Source organism: Rhinolophus sinicus, chromosome 1 (genome assembly GCF_057876585.1).
Source record: "Rhinolophus sinicus isolate RSI-liver-muscle chromosome 1, RSI-T2T, whole genome shotgun sequence".
NCBI classification, from domain to species: domain Eukaryota; kingdom Metazoa; phylum Chordata; class Mammalia; order Chiroptera; family Rhinolophidae; genus Rhinolophus; species Rhinolophus sinicus.
Window position 1 is genome coordinate 135,611,725 of NC_142501.1, and position 21,073 is coordinate 135,632,797.

At 38.9% G+C, this 21,073-nt stretch overlaps 1 protein-coding gene across 2 annotated transcripts in view; it reads left to right on the plus strand.

Annotated features, from left to right (window-relative positions):
* The window catches only part of TEC (tec protein tyrosine kinase), a 121,842-nt gene extending 102,037 nt beyond the window's left edge, over positions 1-19,805 (plus strand). For both annotated transcript variants that reach the window (XM_019741061.3, XM_074324649.2), the window contains 10 exons: positions 2,192-2,246; positions 4,842-4,921; positions 6,359-6,492; positions 8,694-8,768; positions 9,539-9,710; positions 9,832-10,048; positions 14,551-14,615; positions 17,537-17,655; positions 17,739-17,896; positions 19,153-19,805. In XM_019741061.3, the coding sequence (XP_019596620.2) occupies positions 2,192-2,246; positions 4,842-4,921; positions 6,359-6,492; positions 8,694-8,768; positions 9,539-9,710; positions 9,832-10,048; positions 14,551-14,615; positions 17,537-17,655; positions 17,739-17,896; positions 19,153-19,236 (1,159 nt within the window). In that variant the 3' untranslated portion in view covers positions 19,237-19,805. The remainder of the gene's footprint in view (positions 1-2,191; positions 2,247-4,841; positions 4,922-6,358; positions 6,493-8,693; positions 8,769-9,538; positions 9,711-9,831; positions 10,049-14,550; positions 14,616-17,536; positions 17,656-17,738; positions 17,897-19,152) is intronic.
* Positions 19,806-21,073: the final 1,268 nt, after the last annotated feature.

A 21,073-nucleotide genomic window follows, 5' to 3' on the forward strand; every position in this document is an offset into this window, starting at 1 on the left:
TCTGAATTAATATCTTAGGGAGGGAAAACAGCCTTTCTGGGGAATCTGCAAATGCCATAAAAAAATGACCCTTCAGATAGGATTTCCTAGAGCCTGCCCTCTGTGCAGTGGAATCCTTTTCTTTCCTTTTTTCCTTTATTTCTCCCCAGGAGCTTGAATCTACTAGGTGAGGAAAGGACCTCTTTTTTTCTCTGAGTGTCTTACATCTAATTTCCTCTCGGGAGCCACAATTCAGCTTTACTGATTTCTTGCATCTGAAACGTGAGACTAACCCCATTGCTTACTCTTGTGAAGAAGGGTTGGAGCTTCTCTCATTAATAAAGAGAATTTTTTCGATCCTTTTGTTGATTTATAATGTATAATGAGAGCTCCTGTTCCCTTTCCTTAGATAATTTTTGTGACTTTTTTGGCATTCTGACAAATGTTTCTTGTGTCAGTGGAAAAGCTTTAGGGACAGAATCCAATCTGTTCTCATTTTTTATATTTCTCAATTGTACTCAGAAACTGATTGATCAGAACTGCAATTTTGTTGAACTTTGGCTCAGTTAATAAATTGGGGTCCACAGCAGTGAGATCTTAATGTCCACAATTCTGAGGCCTGGTTAATCACCTCAGGCTCCAAATAAAATAGTCATCAGCTTGTATTGTGATTGTAATTTGTGTTTGGCCCCTACGCCTGCACAAAGGAGTCCAGACCACAAAAGATCTTGTATTGTATTTTATTCTTTGTGTATTTCCTGTACTCAACGAGGGAAGGCTTTTGTGTTCATTTGTCTCAGGGTGTTTGCTGGGCCAAAAGCATGTACTGGTTCTCTTATTCAAGTCTGAATAGTGGTGGAAAATTCAAATGTCCAGAGGGGCCAAGCTGGCTTCATAACATGGGAAGGAAATATGACTGTGGTGGGGGTTTCCTGCCCACTAAAGGGCATCTAAAACAACCAAGCAAGCAAACAAACACCAAAAAAATAAAGTTAAAACTGAAGGCCAACGTAAACAGTCTGAGTTCATGTTCTTTGACCCTTGAACAACATGGGTTTGAATTTTATGGGTCCACTGATACATGATTTTTTTCCATAAATACTGTAAATGTATTTTCTTAATAATATTTCTTTTCTCTAGCTTACTTGATTATAAGGATACAATATATACTATATAGACGTATGCAATATGTGTTAATTGACTTTTCTGTTATTGGTAAGGCCCACAGTCGGCTATTGGTAGTTAAGTGTTTGGGGAGTCAGAGTTCTGTATGGCCTTTTGACGGTGCAGGGGGTGTGTGTCTGCACTCCTAAACCCCATGTTGTTTGAGTGAACTGTCATCTCATGGAGAGATTGGCCTGGGGAAGCAGGGAGAGGGGAAGATCTGCCTGTGAGGATGAAATGGGAGATGGCAGTATCCTTCGTTCTTTGGGATACATAGATCTGCAGGGACTTGGGGTTGTGGCACAGAGTGGCAGGGCCTGGAGGGAGGTCAGGCGCCGCTGCTCGGCCATGGTGGGAGTCCCCCACAGCAGAGCCTGGGGTAACCGCCAGGGTGGGGGCTGTGCTAGGTCCAGGAAGTCTGGAAGACCCAGGAGGACTGCTGTTCTATTTTGCTGTTTCATTCGACACTTAGGACCTTCGTGAAATTCAGTGGGGGAAACTTCATAACGACTTGAGATGAAATCTACTGTCTATTAGTAGGATGGGGGCTTGGGATAAGATTTAGTGGAATTAAAGACAATGATGCAAAGTGACATTTCCTGGATATTTTAGTCTGGGAAGTAAAATTCATTCTTGCCATTATAATAGTGAAAAATTAGAAATGATTTTTTATGTTAAATAATGAAAATAGTTTAAATTATGGCACATCCATACCATGACACACAGAACTATATTGCTTTACAGTGATGTGTGTCATATACTGTTATATGAAAAAGCCAGGGTATGATTTGGCAAGTATAGTTGGATCCCACTTTAATAACAAAGTAAGAATGTTGGTATATGTGTATCTTCATAAAAATATGGGTAGAAAAAGTCTGGAAGTATCTACATTAAATGTTACTAGAGATGGTATTACTGAGACTATGAGTGATGTGTTAGTCTTACTTACTGTACTTGTTATTGATGAGAAATATTACCTTGTTAATCCTAAAAATGATAAAATATAATTTTAGAGACCTGGGGCCTTACATGTATATTTTCTGTTCAGATGGTATTGCAGAAATATGAACAGAAGCAAAGCAGAGCAACTTCTCAGAAGTGAAGTAAGTGTTTGTACTTGTTTCCTGGGTTTGGTTTCAGCGCATGTTAATTGTAATGAATCCATGATAAGTAATTCCACATATCTCTGCTCCCAACACCTAAAAAATACTATGACATGAATACAGGGTCTTGTTTTTTAAAATCATTTAAAAGTGAAAACTGGTATATTAGTTTCCTGGGGCTGCCGTAACAAAGTACCACAAACTGAGTGACTTAAGCAACAGAAATTTGTGGTTTCATGGTTCTAGAGGTAGGAAATCTGAAATCAAGACGCCAGCAGGGTTGGCTCCTTCTGAGGAGGGAAGGATCTGTTGTAGGCTTCTCTCCTTCTCACCCTGTACATGTCTGTCTCTGTATCCAAATTTCGTTTTTATAAGGACTCCAGTCATATTCATTTAGGGCACACCCATATGACCTCTTTTTAACTTGATTCTCTGTGTAAGACTCCAAATAAGGTCACATTCTGTAGTACTGGGGCTTAGGACTCTAACAAACGTTTTTTGAGGGGAAACAATTAAACCCATAAAAATAGGTCATAGCTACATAGGAGTAATTATCTTTACTCTCTTATTGATTTATCATTTGCACCTTGATTGTAGTACTTAAATGCATTTTTCTTTTTTGCTGAAGTTATTTGTTTTCAAATAATTAACATCAGTAGTACATGATATCATTTGGAAATGAAGTTTAAATATTGAGTTCCCATTAGAAATAAACGTAATAAAATTCTTACATTATCACACGAAATGAAACAAAAGGATAAAATGTAGTATAGAGGAAACTAGAGAGGACAGAGTAAGGAGTCCCAAGTCTAGCTGTGACTTTTTCAGCCTATTTTTGCATCTGTAAAATGAGGAGGTTGGATTAGAAGGTGATCTCTACACTTCTCTGCATTTATGATCTAGTTATTCTATTTAGTAATACGTGGTTCCCAATCTTTTAAACCCACGCTTTCTCATTTTATCTCCTGTTTATTACCATGAGTCAAGGTTTTGTCAGGCACTTGTTTCTGTAGTTTACATTGAGAGAGCAATAGCTGGTGACATTGCTTGATTCAAATGACATGTTAACTCCCCCACAGGATTCCTACATGTCTCCCTGGTGACACCACAATGAGAGGCAGCTGGAGGGGAGTAGGTAGCTAGTAGACCTGGGGTCCACATCCCGGCTCTGCTTCTTACTAGCTGTGTGATCTCACACAAATGATCCAACTTTTCTGTGCCCCACTTCCTTACCTGTGAAATAAAATGGGGGTAACAGTAGTGCCCACCTCATAGGACTGTTTTGAGGATTAGGTAAAGCTACGGATTAGAACATATTAGAACAGAATAAGTTCTTATGCTAAGTGTAATAAGTCAGACAAAAAGTCGAGAACCATATGACTTCACTCATATGTGGGATATAAAACTGAAAGCAGCAAAGGAACAAGACAAACAATTAAAAAAACAAAAACTCATAGACACAGACAATAGTTTAGAGGTTTCCAGAGGGTAAGGGGGGAGGGGGGTTGGTAGAAGAGGGGAAGGGGGATCAAATATACGGTGGTGGAAGGAGAATTGACTCTGGATGGTGAACACATAATGCAATGTATAGATAATGTATTACAGAATTGTACACTTGAAACCTATGTAGTTTGTTGACCATTGTCACCCCAATAAATTTTAATAAAAAAATAAATAAAATAGTAAATTATACAGAAAAAAACAGAATAAGTTCTCAATAAATAAATGGTAGCTATTATACTTTTTACAGATTGATTAACTGTAATGAGCATTGTCCCTAATTGTTCTTACAGATTTGTTTGTGGGGTTTTATTTAATTCCATTGTTTTTCTTATGAATAAGAACAAAATTTATTTTATTTCTCAATTATTGAAAATACTTCCATCTTAAATCAACTTCAGTGCTGGAGATTGACTGTGGTGTTATTGGTGGAAAGAAGTGTTGGAGGTTCTGAGCTTCTATTTCTTGCTCTGTGGCTTGGAACCTGATGAGGATTTATCCTTTAGTTGTTTATCATTGTTTGTCTTTCGGTTTTTCCTTGCTTAAGTTGTTTGTATCTCCATCTCTTCTTTTGTAAAAAATGAAATTTAATATTGATTTCCAGGAAAATGAAAAACATTCTTGTAAAGAGTACTGAAATATTTACAGAAAAAATGCTATCTGGATAGAAGATAATATTGAATCAGGATCGAAGCTGATAGCAAATATGAAAAAGATATGAAGTAAAACCCAATCATTAAGAAATACATTTTTCAGTATCTGTTTTTATGTCCAGGACTTAAAGGAATTGTAGTTTTGTCTGTTAGTTTTGCAAGGGCCCTGAAAGATTGTCGTGTTGAAATGTCTTACACTATGTGTGAGAAGATTTGTGATTGTGGGGAATTGTGAGTGTGCTTTCTTTAATCTCATGGCCCAGTGATATCTAGTGGAAGGTTTGTGGCTGCACCCTGTTGGTAAGTTGTGCTTCTCAGAAGCATATTTTCTAGGCAAAGGATAATAATCATGAAATCATAAGATTGGGTTCTTGAATCTTCTTCAGGGCATTGACTGATACTTGTTATTGCATTGGAACAATTTTCTTAACTTGCATTTTAGGATAAAGAAGGTGGTTTTATGGTAAGGGATTCCAGTCAACCCGGCATGTACACAGTCTCCCTTTATACGAAGTTTGGAGGGTAAGTAGTCTCTCTCTCTCTCTCTCTCTCTCTCTCTCTCTCTCTCTCTCTCTCTCTCTCTCTCTCTCTCTCTCTCTCTCAGAGTTTTTTTATGGAGAGTTCCCATATAGGTTGTATGGATTCATTATTTTCAAAAAATATGCTGTATTTCAACATTAAAAAAGAAAATCCGAACTCGATTTTTAAAGTCTATATGATTTTCTATATTCATATATCTCTAATTTTCCTCATAGTTTTCCATATACATGTTTGCTGAGAATGGCTATGAAAACTTCGCCAACATTCCACAGATAATTCCTATGCACTGTACTAGGTGCTATAGATACCACAGCGAGCAAAGGAGACACAGACCCTGCCCTCCAATAGCTTAGTGGGGGTTTCAGACAAGCAAACAGGCAGTTATGGTAACATGAGTAAATGCTGTGCTAGGAGGCAGTGTGTGTGTGTGTGTGTGTGTGTGTGTGTGTGTGTGTGTGTGTAATGGGGTACGGACTCCAGACACATCTGAGTTAGTCATTAATGTAGCTGAGACCTGACAGGTGAGACAGACAAAGTTGGAGGGAGGAGAAAGAGTGTTTCTACTGAGGAAAATGCCTGGACCCAGAAGTGAATGAGGACATGGTGAATTCCAGGAACTGACAAGAGTGTATTGTAGCTGGAGTGTAGAATGGGAGGGGCGGGGTGAAGGGAGGAGAGAGAAGCCGGAGACATAAAAGTGGATGTTAGGTTAGGTTAGGTCTGTCGATGGCAAGGAGTCTGAGCTTTATCTTAAGAGCAGCTGGCCAAAGGGCAAGGGGGAAGGCGCTGGTAGATGAGGGTAAATGGGATCAAATATATGGTGATGGAAGGAGAACCGACTCTGGGTGGTGAACACACAATGTAATATATAGATGATGTATTACAGAATTGTACACCTGAAACCTATGTAGCTTTACTAACCATTGTCACCCGAATAAACTTTAATTAAAAAAGAAAAAAAGAGCAGAGGGGTTCTCCTGAATGGATTTTTGGCAAGAGATAACTCGAGAAGATCTATGTTCGAGAAAGATATCTAAAGTACAATATTTCCATTTTTCATAAGTCTAGTTTATTCACTTTTAGAGGTGTAATTCTTCTAGACAATTACAAGTTTACACCAACAGCAGAGACTAAAAGCGGTACCTATTTTAAGACTTAACTGTGGGTAAATGGAGTTGGTAAATGTTCTCTTTCACAATCTCAGGCAAGGGACCAAGAATGTTATTAGTGACCACTTTAAACACTTCCACCTGTTAATGTGAAAGGAAAAACTAAGAAGAACATGGGGGAAAAGAAAATTTGTGCCACGAATAGAAGGGGCCACATGTAAGAATCTTGCCGTGACCTGTTAGAAAACATCTTCAGAGTGAAGGGACATTATTCCAACTTGGTTCTAACACTGTTTGATTTTTATTATAGAGAAGGCTCGTCGGGTTTCAGGCACTATCATATAAAGGAAACAACGACATCCCCAAAGAAGTATTATCTGGCAGAAAAACATGCATTTCCTTCAATTCCTGAGATCATTGAATATCATAAGCACAATGCAGCAGGTAAGTGAGTTTTGAAAACGCGTTTCAAATAGTAGGTAGTGGTTAAAATGATCAGAGATTGTGATGAATTCTTCCTTGAGCAGTTTTATTATGTAGTTAATTGTCAAATGTGATTGACTTAAAATTATTGCATGTTAAGGAACTGATAGATACTATATACAAAGAAAAATCAGAAAGTATATCAAGTCTCATAGAAAGCTGCCTTGACCTTAGGACATGAGTTATTCTTACTGTATACGGTAAATGTCACATTTCTATCATTTTATCCTTGCTACTGACAAAGATTTTCTGTGTGACCAGACTTTAGTCAGGCTCTTGAACTGTCTCCTGGGCCCATCTGTGCACTTTCTTATAAAATCAAGTTTTAGCAGGAGCGCTGCTAAATCAGTTTAACCAGAACCCCATACCCTCCACGTCTAACCTCTGATCACTCCCAGATTCCAGTTTCTCATCCTCCACCATCCCCCAAGTGATGCTGGTCATCCTGGCTCATCTTCATCAGGAATCCTGGCAGACCGGTGTAGTCAGAACTGCCCCCTTCCCTTCCCTCTGACGTTTCTCTTAGTGATGCTCCAGCCGCTGTCCCCCACCTACTTCTTGGCTGTAAATTCCCACTTGCCCACGCTGTCTTCCGAGTTGAGCCCAATCTCTCACCCTCACTCTAATATCCCATTGCAGTGGTCTCTGTACTTGTCACCATGGTCCTGGGGGAAGTCTGCCTTACCAGTTTTAAAATTAACTTGAAATTTTATCACCTTTTATCACCTTAGCATTAACTTGAAATTTTATCACCTTCTGCCCAGTCTGTTGTTATTTGTGGCTCTGTTCACTTTTCTCAGATAATGATCAGAACAGTTATTGAGATAATTTACATCCCATAAAGGTCACCAATTGAAAGTGAACAATTCAGTTGTCGTTGGTATATTTACAGAGTTATGCCAGCCTTCACCATAATATAAGAACATTTTCATCATCCAAAAAAGAACGTTTGTACCCATTAGCAGTCACTCCTCATCCCTTTCACTAGTCCAGCCCATGGCAACAACTAATTTACTTTGTCTTTACAGATTTGCCTTTTCTGGACATTTCGTATAAATGTAATCAGACGATATGTGGTCGTTGTGACTAGCTTCTTTGACTTAGCATAATGTGTTTGAGGGTCGTCCATGTTCTAGCCTGTATAAGTCCTGCATTTCTTTTTATTGATGGATAATAATCCATTGTTTATAATGGATTAATTGATATTTTGTTTATATCAATTTATCCCCTAAAGGACTTTTTCTTAGCTCTTATTCTGTTATTTTCTTTTTCCGTGTTTATATTCCACTATTCCTTTCTTTTGGGTTCTTGTATACATTTTTTTCTTCACTGTTATCTCAATTCACTCATTTAACAGACATGTATTAGGTGCCTACTGCATGCCAGGAACTGTGCTGGGTTCTAGGGAGACTGTGGTACAATAGGTTGTCATTGATCCATCCTGTCTCTCCCAAATCTTACCATCTGGCGGGAAAGACAAGTACATAACAATGTAAGTGGGCATGAGATATGCTATAGTAGAGGAAATACAAAGTGTTATGGGTGTTTATAGGAGACGTACCTGCCGTTTATTCATATTTAGTGCTGTAAGCAACTTAGATTAAAGGATTTAATGTGCCTCACTAATTTCCTGTAGTTGATATTTCCAATTGGCATTTTACAGCCTGATTTGTATGCCAAGATTCCTAATGCTGAGTTACGTCAGGTGAATTACTTTAATTTTTAGTAGACTGCTGTCATTTCCTTTCATGGATAAGATCTCATATTGGACACGAACGTGAAGTAATAATTGATAATAACTGTTAGAAAGCTTTTAACATCCTTTAAAATGTTTGAGAAGAGAATATGCTAGCATGGGGCCTAAGAAACACTGTAGTATTTAAAAGGAAATGTTTGTTGAACAAATAAAAGCTTATATCTATATTTAAATTTGTTATGCTCCATAAAAAATATGAAGTTGTCAACACAGAGAGTGGGATCATCTTCCTTCCTGCTTTCCTCTCTTATTTTTTGCCAGCATATAGCACAGTGCTGTATGTACACACAGAGGAGAGCACAAAGTGAATAAATAAATGAATTTATAAATGGGTTTCTAGTTTAGCACTTTACCATGCAGAATGATTAAGGATGAATTCTACTGCAATACTTTCTGTGATTTCTAGGACTTGTCACAAGGCTGCGGTACCCAGTTAGTGCCAAAGGGAGGAATGCACCAACCACTGCAGGATTCAGCTACGGTAACTCATTCTGTAGTTGCATTGGCTAATTTTGCTTGCAAAGAATCCGTTTTCACAAGACCAATTTAGTTGTGTAGAATTCCACATGGTGAGACTGTTTTTGTAAGTTTTATAGAATGGGTTTTTTAAATGATTATACTTACAGCTGTAGGAACCCTAGGTTTTCTGTTTTCATCATGAATCATAATTCAACAGAAAACTCCCTGTCAGTGAAAAATAAGCATCACCATGTTACATCTAAAAGAAGCTAAAGCCTTTCCTGGTTTTCACTGGCTTTGTTGGTTACTAACAGGAAAGTCAGGATGGAGGGAGTTAACAGAGAAGGTATCCAACTTGATTATTGTCATTGTTGCTTCTGGCAATAGCCTTTTAAACAGCAGGGTAAATTCTTTCCAACCTGCTGGAATTGGAAAAGAAAAGGGGAGGGGGTGGGGAGAGTGGTAAAGGATGGAGTTTTTATTTTTTTAAGGGAACCTTTAACTTTCAGGCTCTATTATTATTCGCTTCCTATGCAGCATCTTCTTGCCGTCTTCAGTTCACTTTGCTTGTATGTGACAGCTTAGAAGAGGTACATCCTCCCCGGAGGGTGGAAAGTCATCATTTGCAGTTTTGATGCGTGTTGCAAGTCTGCTCTGAGTTTTACCACTATTGTCCTGTAACTTTGAGATTGACCTTGGTTGTTATAGTTCTTTGTTTCTCACTGATTCGTGCTCTAGTGTCTGTATTGAATCTGTATTGAATTTTATCGCTTTCCCCCTTTTGTCTCACAGAAAAATGGGAGATTAACCCTTCAGAGCTGACTTTTATGAGGGAACTGGGGAGTGGACTGTTTGGAGTGGTGAGGCTTGGCAAGTGGCGAGCTCAGTACAAAGTAGCCATCAAAGCTATTCGGGAAGGTGCGATGTGTGAGGAAGACTTTATAGAAGAAGCTAAAGTGATGATGTAAGTTACTATGTTTTTTCTGGTTCCCTTTTTTGCATTAAAAAGTGGTCCCTCACCAGCATTAGCCCCGGATGGTTTCTTTTGCTTTCATAACTGTGTGTATGCATGACTTCTCTCCTAGGAAACTGACACACCCAAAGTTGGTACAGCTTTATGGTGTATGCACCCAGCAGAAACCACTTTACATTGTCACTGAATTCATGGAAAGGGGCTGCCTTCTGAATTTCCTCCGACAGAGACAAGGTCATTTCAGTAGAGACGTGTTGCTGAGCATGTGTCAAGATGTATGTGAAGGGATGGAGTACCTGGAGAGAAACAGCTTCATCCACAGAGACCTGGTAAACTATAAACCACCTGTATTCCCATTCATTGGCCAAATTCCTTTGAAACACACTGAGTTAGCAAATGAGCGTTGATGGGTCAGTACCCAATTTTTGTTCTCAACAGTATTTCACCATTATTTTTAAACTTGGTAAGTTTAACTTGCACCATAATGGTAACAGGAAGATCTTTTTAAAATCTAATATATATAATACATAATTATGTAGGCAATTGTATAAATAATACATAATTAAATAGGCAATATTTCCCAACAAGTTAATCACGTGTAGATTATTTAATCTCCATAAGCATCTCATGAGATAGCTAGTCATGACTGTGTTTCTGATCATTGTTTTATAGATAAGGAAATTGGCTTCAGAGACATGAAATGACTTGTATATGGTGATGAAGGAGGAGGTTAAAGGTTGACTCATCCTTTAACTCCTAAACTCACTTCCATCTCACACATTATAAGCAGAAACTGTAGTAACTGGCTCATTTTCTTTATCTCTGAAATCACTAGGAAAAGTTGGAAGCCCATGTTAATTCCTGAAAATGCCAGAAAAAGTAATCTAGTACTGGTTTAAATGATTGTGACGGAGACACATCTTAATTTTCCTCTCATTCTTTCTCCCTCTCTCCCTCATTCCTTTCCTTCTCTTTTCCCTCTGCCTAGTCTTCCCAAATGTGTCTGTTTTCAGCATGTTGATAGAATTATCAGTCCCCCATCCCCTGTAACCACCACTTTATTCTCTGTTTTTTTACAGTTTTGACTTTTTTTTTTTTAAGATTCCACTTGTGATATCACACGGTACTTGTTTTTCTCTGACTTATCTCACTTAGTGTAGTATGTTGAAGTTCCCTTCATATTGTCACAAATAGCAGGATACCTTTCTTTCTCGTGGCTGAATAATGTTCATTGTATATATATTCCACATCTTTTGTTATCTATTCATCCCTTGATGAGCATTTGGGTTGTTTACATATCTTGGCTATTGTGAATAATGCTGCGATACATGGGTGTGCATGTATCTCGTCAAAATCCTGTTTTCCTTTCCTTTGGGTATATTTCCGAAAGTGGATTGCTAAATTGTATGGTAGATCTATTTTTAATTTTTTGAGGACACTTCGTATTGTTTTTTGTAGTGGTTGGACTAATTTAAATTCACACTAATTTACATGCATAAAGGTTCCCTACTCACCACACCCTTGCCAGCACCTGTTGTCTCTTGTCTTCTTGATGATGGCCATTCTAACAGGTGTGAGGCGATATCTCACTGTGGTTTTGACTGACATTTTCCTGATGATTAGTGATGTTGAGCCCCTTTTCATGTTCTTATTGGCTATTTTGATGTCCTCTTTGGAAAAATGTCTATTTAGTACTTCCCATTATTAAATTGGTTTGTTTGTTTTTTGTTAAATTCTGTTAGTTCTTTATATATATTGGATGTTAACTCCTTATCTGATATATGGTTTCCCAAAATTTTCTCCCATTTTGTAGGCTGCCATTTCGTTTTGTTGATTATTTCCTTTGCCATGCTGAAGCTTTTGAGTCTGATGTAGTCCTATTTATTGATTTTTGCTTTTGTTGTCTGTGCTTTTGATGTTACGTCCAAAAAATCATTCCCAAGACCAATATCGATGAGTTTCTTCCTTATGTTTTCTTCTAGGAGTTTTATGGTATCAGACCTTATGTTTAAGCCTTTGATCCACTTTGAGTTAGTTTTTGTGAGTCATGTGAGATAGGGGGCTGATTTCATTGTTCTGCATGTGTTTCTCCAGTTTTCCCAGCACCATTTGTTGATGAGACTATTTTTCTCCCATTGGGTGTTCGTGGCTCCTTGTGGAATATTAGTTGACTATAAATGCCAGGATTTAATTCTGGGCTCTCTAGAATTTGTTCTATTTTTCTGACTATTTTGTGCCAGTACCATATTGTTTTTACTATGGCTCTGTTGTATAGTTTGAAATCAGGATATGATACCTCCAGCTTTGTTCTTTTTTCTCAGGATTGCTTTGGTTATTCAGGGTCTTTTGTAGTTCCACACACATTTTAGGATTGTTTCTATTTCTGTGAAGAATGCCGTTGGTATTTTGATGGGGATTGTGTTGAATCTATAGATAGCTTTGGCTAGTCTGGCCATCTCAACAATATTTATTCTTCCTATCCATGAATACAGATGTCTTTCTACTTGTTTGTATCTTCTTCAGTTTTTTTCAGCATAATCTTGTCATTTTCATTGTACTGATCTTTTGATCTTAGTTAAATTTATTACTAAGTATTTTATTGGTTTTGATGCTAATTTTGAATGGGATAGTTTTCCGTATTTCCTATTCTGGTTCTTCATCATTCGTGTAAAGGAATTTGATTTCTGTACGTTGATTTTGTAACATGCCACTTTACTGATTAATTCCAACCACTTTTTGATTGACTCTGGGATTTTCTGTATGTAAGATCAGACTGTCAGCAAATAGCGACAGTTTTAATTCTTCCTTCCCAATTTGGATGCCTTTTATTTCTTTGTCTTGCCCAATTGCTCTCGCTAGGATTTCCAGTACTATATTGAATAGGAGTAGTGAGAGTGGGCAGCCTTGGCTTGTACCTGATCTCAGAAGAAACCTTTTCAATTTTTCTCCATTGATTATAATGTTAGTAGTAGGTTTATCATATGTGGCCTTTATTACGTTGAGGTACATTCCTTCTCTAATCAATCTGTTAAGAGTTTTTATCATGAAAGGACATTGTATTTTGTCAAATGCTTTCTCTGTGACTATTGAGATGAACATATGATTTTCATCTCTTATTGATGTAATGCATTGTACTTACTGATTTGCATAAGCTGAACCAGCCTTGCATCCCAGGGATAAATCTGACTTGGTCATTGTGTACAATCCTATTAATGTGTTTTTTAATTAGTTTGCTCATATTTTGTTGAGAATTTTTGCATCTGTATTTATCAGGGATATTGGTCTATAGTTTTCTTGTGATACCATCATCTGGTTTTTGTATCAAGGTAATGCTGGCTTTGTAGAATAAATTTGGAAGTGTTTTCTCTTCTTTAGTATTTTGGAAGAATTTGAGGAGGATTGTTGGTATTAATGCTTCTTTAAATATTTGGTAGAATTCACCAGTGAAACCATCTGGCCCTGGAGTTTTCTTTGTTGGTACTTTTTTATTACTGACTCAATCTCTTGACTCATTACTGGCCTGTTCAGCCTTCTTCCTGATTCTCTCTTGGTAGATTGTGTGTTTCTAGAAATGTATCCATTTTTTTCCTACTTATATAATTTGTTGCCATATTATTGTTCATAGTAGTCTCTTATAACTTTTGTACACATAACTTTTGTATTTCGGTAGTGTCAGTTGTAATGCCTTCTGCTTCATTTCTAATTATATTTGAGTCTTCTTTCTTTTTTTCTTTATCATCTATAGAAACAGGTTTGTCAATTTTGTTTATCTTTTCAAAGAACCAGCTTTTAATTTTGTTGGTCCTTTCTATTTTTCTGATCTCTATTTCATTTCTTTCTTCTCTGATTTTTATTATGTCCTTCCTTTTGCAAACTTTGGGCATAATTTGTTCCTCTTTTTCTAGTTCCTTGAAGTGTAAAGTTAGGTTGTTTATTTTAGATCTCCCTAGTTTCTTAATCTATGTGCTTATTGTGTTACACTTTAAAACTGCTTTTACTTCATTCCACAAAATTTACTATGTTGTATTTTCATTTTCATTTGTTTTGAGATAATTATTTATTTCCCTTTTGATCTTTCCTTTGACACTGGTTTTTGAGAAGTGTGTTGTTTAGTCTCCACGTATTTGAAGATTTACTACTCACTTTACTCAGAGTTTCTTACCTTTTTGTATGTGTGATAAGAGTGTGTAGATTTATTCTCTTAGCAAATTTCAAGTTTAAATTGGATTTTTTTTTGCTTTTGAGTTGTATGACTTTCTTATATATTTCATATCAAATATTTGTTTTGCAAATATTTTTTTCCCATTCTTTAATGAGGCAGAAGAGCCTATTTTTACTCTTGTGTATACAGTTGACCCTCGAACAACACGGGGGTTAGGGGCTCCAACCCCCCACACAGTTGAAAATCTGTGTATAACTTTTGATTCCCCTAAAAATTAATTGATAGTGTATGGGTGACTGGAAGCCTTACCAATAACATACACAGTTGATTAACACATATTTTGTATATTATATACTGTATTCTTACAATAAAATAAGCTAGAGAAAAGAAAATGTTATTAAGAAAATCATACATGTACAGTACTATATGCATTTTTTGAAAAAAAATTCACATATAAGTGGACCTGTGTAGTTCAAAGCCATGTTGTTCAAGGGTCAGCTGTATGTTGGAGACAGTTGCATAGGTGTACAAACAATTTTTGAAGAGATGTTTCTACCCTCTGCTGATGTTGACTGGGCTAAACTAAATTTAAAATAAATAGAGCTTGTATTTTTTTACTTTTATTATGGAACTTTGTAACTAATATGTCGTTATAATATTGTTTTCCAGGCTGCCAGAAATTGTCTAGTAAATGAGGCGGGAGTTGTAAAAGTATCTGATTTTGGAATGGCCAGGTAAGTCTGAGTCTAAGTATGCATTTTCTATTAATTTTGGATGAAATTAATATGAGACTGTGACCTTTCCCTTGAAAGTAACAGGAAGCCTGAATTTTTCTCTGCAGTTTGACTCTGTCAGCTACTTCCTCCTCTATTTCAGAGCTGTTTTGAAACCACAGCTTTTGTTTCATTAGCAAAATAGTAGTACCCATCATTATTTTAATGTAGTACCCATCATTATTTTAATAGAGGAACTAATTGTTTTCTCTGCTTATTAGTGTTTTTGATATAAGCTAATAAATTAGGGTATTTGTATTTTGAAAGATTTCTTTGCTGAGTGTATCCATTTTACTGTTAGCTTTGGCTTTTTCTCAGGTGAATAAATTGTTGAGGAGTTATGATTGCTTATGTTTTATTATGTGGCTTTATGTGATATTCACATTAGCTTGTAGAATGAATAAGCCTGGGAAAGATCTGCACTGATGAAGCAGGAAGGCAATCTGGTCAGCTGGCCCTTCTGAGATAAACAAATAAGTATACACTGTGTTAATTATTGTTAATAATTCTCTCCACTAGGTGGCAGGATGGCCTGTTAAATACATTACTTTCTTTTCTCCCTGGTGTGCATTAGATTTCTAGAATCTTTTTTTTTTTTTTTTTTAATTTATTGGGGTGACAATTGTTAGTAAAATTAGATAGATTTCAGGTGAACAATTCTGTATTACATCATCTATAAATCCCATTGTGTGTTCACCACCCAGAGTCAGTTCTTCCATCACCATATATTTGATCCCCCTTACCCTCACCTCCCACCCCCAGCCCCCATAGATTTCTAGAATCTTTTGTTTTCACAGAAATCTTTTCGTGGGGAAAGTTCTTAGAATACCCAAATCTGTAGTGTTTTTATTTGCTTAATTTTTATAATTTTAATAGGGTATTAGAAAAGACCTTTAAAAAATATTTAGTTCTTTCCCTCTATACATCCATATATACACTCATAAGAAATTAAGTGCCTACTATGTTCCAGGCACAATGGTAGACCGAACCATAGCAGAGAATATGACACACAAGTCCTGGCTCACATGCCAGCTTGTTTTCAAGAGGAAGGTGAAACATGGGCCCTGAGACATGCGGAGAGGAAAACAAACGCAGTGATATGACAGAGCAGGGGCCAGCAAACTATCCTCGGGGCCACATGTGACCCACCACCTCTTTTTGTACAGCCTGTTACCCAACAACGGTTTTCACACTTTTAAATGGTTGAAAAAAAGTTGAAAGAATATGACGCATGAACATTATCTGGCATTTAAGTGTCAGTGTCCATAAATAAAATGTGACTGAGACATAGCCTCGCTCATTCACTTCTATATTGTCTGTGGCTGCTTTCCCCCCACCAAGACCCAGGTGAGTGGTTGTGACAGAAACTGGCCTGCAAAATCTAAAATATTCGTCATCTGGCCCTTCACAGAAATAGTTTGCTGGCTCCTGTGAGGGAGATAACTTGGGGTTAGCGGTGGGGTGAGTACTGAGTGGTGGCCTGGGTAGGAGGGATGGTGGCTGCTTTAGATCTGGTGCTCTGGAAGGCCTCTTTGAGATCCTTAATATTTGAATGAGACCCCAAAGGCGGAAATTAGCCAGGTAGGTGAAAGAATGAGGAGAAAATATTCCAGATGGAAGAAACACCAAGTGTAAAAGTTTGAGATCTGGGACAGGCTCGGCTAACTCGAGGAATGGAAAGAGGATGGGGTGGCCAGCCCATGGCCAGGACAAAGAGCAGTAATAAAAGCAGGCAAGGACCGGGTCGTACCGGTCAAGTTTAGCTCCTAAGGAAACGGGCCCAGGGAGCTTAGAAAGCTGGTCTTGTCAGAAGTGGGGCCGAAACGGCTGACTGGCGGGTCCTTAATTACCCAGTGTTCTTTATTGGCTTTTTATGATGGTGTTCTGTATCTGACAGGCAGTCCTCCAATGTCACATGTTCAATTTTCATATGTTTGGCTTTCAGAAGATCTGTGCTTTTGTATCCACCCCTCTAACACACTCATTAGACACTAAATTCAGAGTCCCCTGATTGACAGACGAGTTGGTCCAGCACATGGTGCATTGTCACCATCTTTGTCCATACAGGAAACGAGGTTTGTGCAGTTATTCGAATATTTTCTCCTGGAGTTTTTTAGAAACCAACTTTATATGTTCATACAGTACACAAACACATTCCCCTTGGAAATGCATACTGAGCACATTACAGGAAAGGCTGAAGGTCCCATGTTTACCAGCCCAATCAAGGATTCTCCCCCAGACATAGCCAGTGTTACCAGTTTGTGTGTGTCCTTCCAGAAGGACAGAAGTTGCTCCCATAGGAAAATTATATAATATTGTTTTGAGTGTGTGTGTGTGTGTGTGTGTGTGTGTGTGTGTGTAGGAGGGATGTCATGGTGTATAAAAATATATTCCACCATTTACGTATGTCATGTTGCAATTCGCTTTCTTGACTTGTTGTAGTTCTAAATTGTGCTCTGTGGAATTGTGGGGACTAAAAGCACGTGTGTCTCCAGACGCTCTGCACCACTTCCTTTACAGCCGCTTTGCTTTAGATGTTTTACATGTGAGGCCTTTGGGTGAGACTTTGTTTTAAGACCAAAAATTGCTTACAAGAAAAAGTTTGCAAACTATTTTATTGTATTGCCTTATAAAAAAGGAAAAAAACAAACTGAGAAGTGAATGCATAGATACTAATATTACAATGCATCCATTTCAAGCACTGAATTCGAGCTGAGATAGAAGTCGCCAGGTGGGGCCACCAAGGCAAACATTTAGCTTCAACCGGATGCTTGTTGGACTTCAGTCAACTGTGTTTTTGATTCTAAGGGGGGAAAAAAAGAACGTGTACAAAATGCAGATCGTAACTCAGAGGTGTAAACTTACGGTGTGTCTTACTGTAGGTATGTTCTGGATGATCAATACACAAGTTCTTCCGGTGCTAAATTTCCTGTGAAGTGGTGTCCACCTGAGGTGTTTAATTACAGCCGCTTTAGCAGCAAATCAGATGTCTGGTCATTCGGTAAGACACATGGCCCATTTTCCCTCAATTCTGCTCTGAAGAGGACATGGATATGTCATTTGGTAATCCTTATCCTTTCCCAGGTGTCTTGATGTGGGAAGTATTCACTGAAGGCAGAATGCCCTTTGAGAAAAACACCAACTATGAAGTGGTAACCATGGTTACTCGTGGTCACCGACTCTACCGGCCGAAGTTGGCATCCAAATATGTATACGAAGTGATGCTGAGATGTTGGCAGGAGGTATAGAATTTTTTGTGTGTGCTCTTTAAAACAATCTCTGTGTGCTCGCTTCGGCAGCACATATACTAAAAAAAATCTCTGAAACATTATGGATCTGGGCTTATAGATTAATAGTGTGTAGTCTTTATAGCCTAGTGAGTTGGTACATGTTTTACATGATTTCAAACTCTAGGTAGGAAGCCAACTCTCTCAACTCAATTCTGAATAATGGGAAGAAGAAAGTGAAGAAGGGGAAAACGCTAATAATTAAGAGAATAAATTCAGGCGCTGCTCTATTACCAAGTGGGAATCCTGCCATAGTTGCCCGAGTTAAGAACTCAGAGAATAAGTCTGAGGAAGTGATTCTCGTCTCAGTGGCCCTCTTGTATTATTGAGGTGTTACTTTTCCAGGGAAGGTTTCTTTCTCCAAATCTCAACTTTCTCAGGTCTTTTTACTCACATTCTTTGGAAGTTTTCCTTCCCCCTGTAATGAAATGTCACCTCATAGAAGAGATTAGACACTAAAATGACTTTTGAAAGATAATAATAATTATTAAAGATAATAATGACATTAGCTCACATGTATTGTGTGCTAGACACTGTACTAAATGCTTTAGATGTAGTTCTCAGAATAACCCTTTGAAGTGTGGTTGCTTTTACTGTGACCACTCTGTGGGTGAGAATACCAAGACTCATGAAGTTGCTGTTTACCCAGGACCACTTAGCTGCAAGGAACCAGCGTCCTGTCTGACTCTAAAGCCCATGTTCTCCGTCACTTGCTGAAAGCCTCCCAAGAGCATTGACTGGGATGGGCAGAGGGCTGGGCAGGAAGTGGTGCTAAGTGGTGCTAGGGGGAGAAGGCCAGCATGAGCAAAGACGTGGAGGCGGAAATGAACATAGTGTGTATCCACGAGGGTGGACACTGGGCTGATTGAGCGGAGAGCCCATGTGAGGATTTTTCTAGGAAATGAGATTGGCTAGCCAGGGGGTGGGGGGTGGGCAGGTTGTAGAGGGCACTGCCAAGTAGAAGGACTTGATTTGACAGACAATAAGGAATGATCAGTTTCTTGAATTGGGATGCAAAAGCAGTGTGGTAGAAAGCTTAGTCTAGTGGTAGTACATGCAGGAAAAATCAGACCTACTTGGAGATGCCTGCATGTTCCAGTCCCGAAGCAGTGAGTACCTTGCTCTAGTGTGCTACGATGTTCTCTGAGTTTGAGAAATTATTTTGGAATGGATCCTGGAACCCATATCTTCTCTTTGATTTTTAATTGTAGAAACCAGAGGGAAGGCCTTCCTTTGAAGACTTGCTGCGCGCAATAGATGAACTAGTCGAGTGTGAAGAAACTTTTGGAAGATAAGTAGTGTGTGACCAGTGGCTTCTAGATTCCAAAGCCCAAGGAAGAAATGGCATCTTGTGGCCAACTTTTAATTTATTTAGCACTTGGATGTAAAGATTGTTTTACTAAAGTGGAAACACCTAAAGCATCCTTGGCTCCATGACTGAATCTTCCAGATTTTGGAAATGCTGCCTTAGAGATGGTGATTGAAAGCATTCACTTTTATCCACTCCACAGGGCTTAGTGCCCACACAGGTACTATACCCAGGCCCCATGGTTTGCCCATTTGAGGGGTGCACATGGGGCCATGTTAGCTGGTGCCAGTGGAAGACCAGGATATTTGGGAAGGGAGAAGGTATTAGAGCCATTTTCCAGCAACCCTCCTCTTCCTTTTGACTTCTACAGAAATCTGGGCCTGGGGCATTGTCTAGAATGTGGGTTCTGGAGGAACCAGGAACCCACCTTGGATAAATATCCACTTTTGTTTTGAAAACATCTGTTTTCAAGACTGCCATTAGTATTACAAAACATTTGTATGTTGTTTATATTGTAAATATATGTAATATATAAAGTTATATATTTATAAGAAACACGAGTTGTCTTTTCATTGAAACTTTGAATTCTGTAATATATGAGCTAACCTTTAAAGGACTAGGGTCAGTGCCTTACAGCTGTCAAGTGCTTTTCCCCTAGAGCTCAAATATTCCATACCGAAGAGGTAAAAGTCTGGACCCTTCTATGGTTAATGTGCCCTCCTCAGGGGACATGTTTGGGGGGTAGCTAAAACAGCTTAGGGCCCCAACAGGGCCCGTGCTTGGGCTGAACGACCGTGCCTGTGGTATCTGCAGCTAATTGGAGTTAGGCGGAAAACTGACCTGATGGGAGTCAGTTTCTGCATCTTAGGAATCTGCCCCAGGACACAGATGATGTAAGTGGTGTTGCTGGGCTCCAGAGCAGAGCGATCAGGTGATGTTGACAACAGAGGCTGCCCCGGCTGTCAGCAAGACCCAGGAGCAAGCTCAAGTTCTGGCAGACCGACCAGGAAAAATGGAGAGCACGGTGTATTGAGCTGGCTCCCAGATGGTTTTCAGGAGGCCTGGCTGGATGTGGGTTCCTGGATCAGAGATTGTCTATTACAGCTTCACAATAGATCTCATGATCACGTTTGTTTTACAATCTCTTGACTAAGACACCTGCTGAGTTAGAGCCTTCATTTTTCCTCTTGAACCCAGGGAAAAGCAGTCTTCGTCACCTGTAGCTGAGACCATGTATAGCCCCACATGTTATTCTTGCCATTGTGTGAGTAGAAAGCTGAGGAAGATGCCGGGCCTTTCTGTGGGAGTTCTGTCTGCTCTGGGGGCCACTGTGGTGTCCCCGGTGCGGGGAGCATTGTGTGAACACACGGCTGTCAGCGACTGCTCTGAGTGCCTCACTCTGACCCTGGAGGACCATCTCGTTCCTTTCTTGTCGGTCTGTCCACTGAAGGCTGTCTTCCATCCTTCTTGTCCCCGTGATAGAAAAAATAACGTCTCTATCCTAAGTCTTGTCACAGTCTGTTTGCCACCTTCCTCCTCATCTTCCTGTTGAAAGATACCATCAGTACAAAAACATACACACCTGTTGACTGAGTTGTAGCTCATTCAAGGAATTGGTCACACTCAAGATATACCCTGCTGTCACTGTCACACTTTTCTGCTTCCTTCCTCCCTCACCTTGCCTCCTCCTGCCCTGCCCCCCTGCCCCCATCCCATCCAGACTTCCCTTTTCACCTTGAGGACCTGAGTCCAAAGTGCTCGATGGCATTGAAGAAAGTGAGGAGAAATAGAGTCCTTGCACTAACTGTTACATGTACAATTGA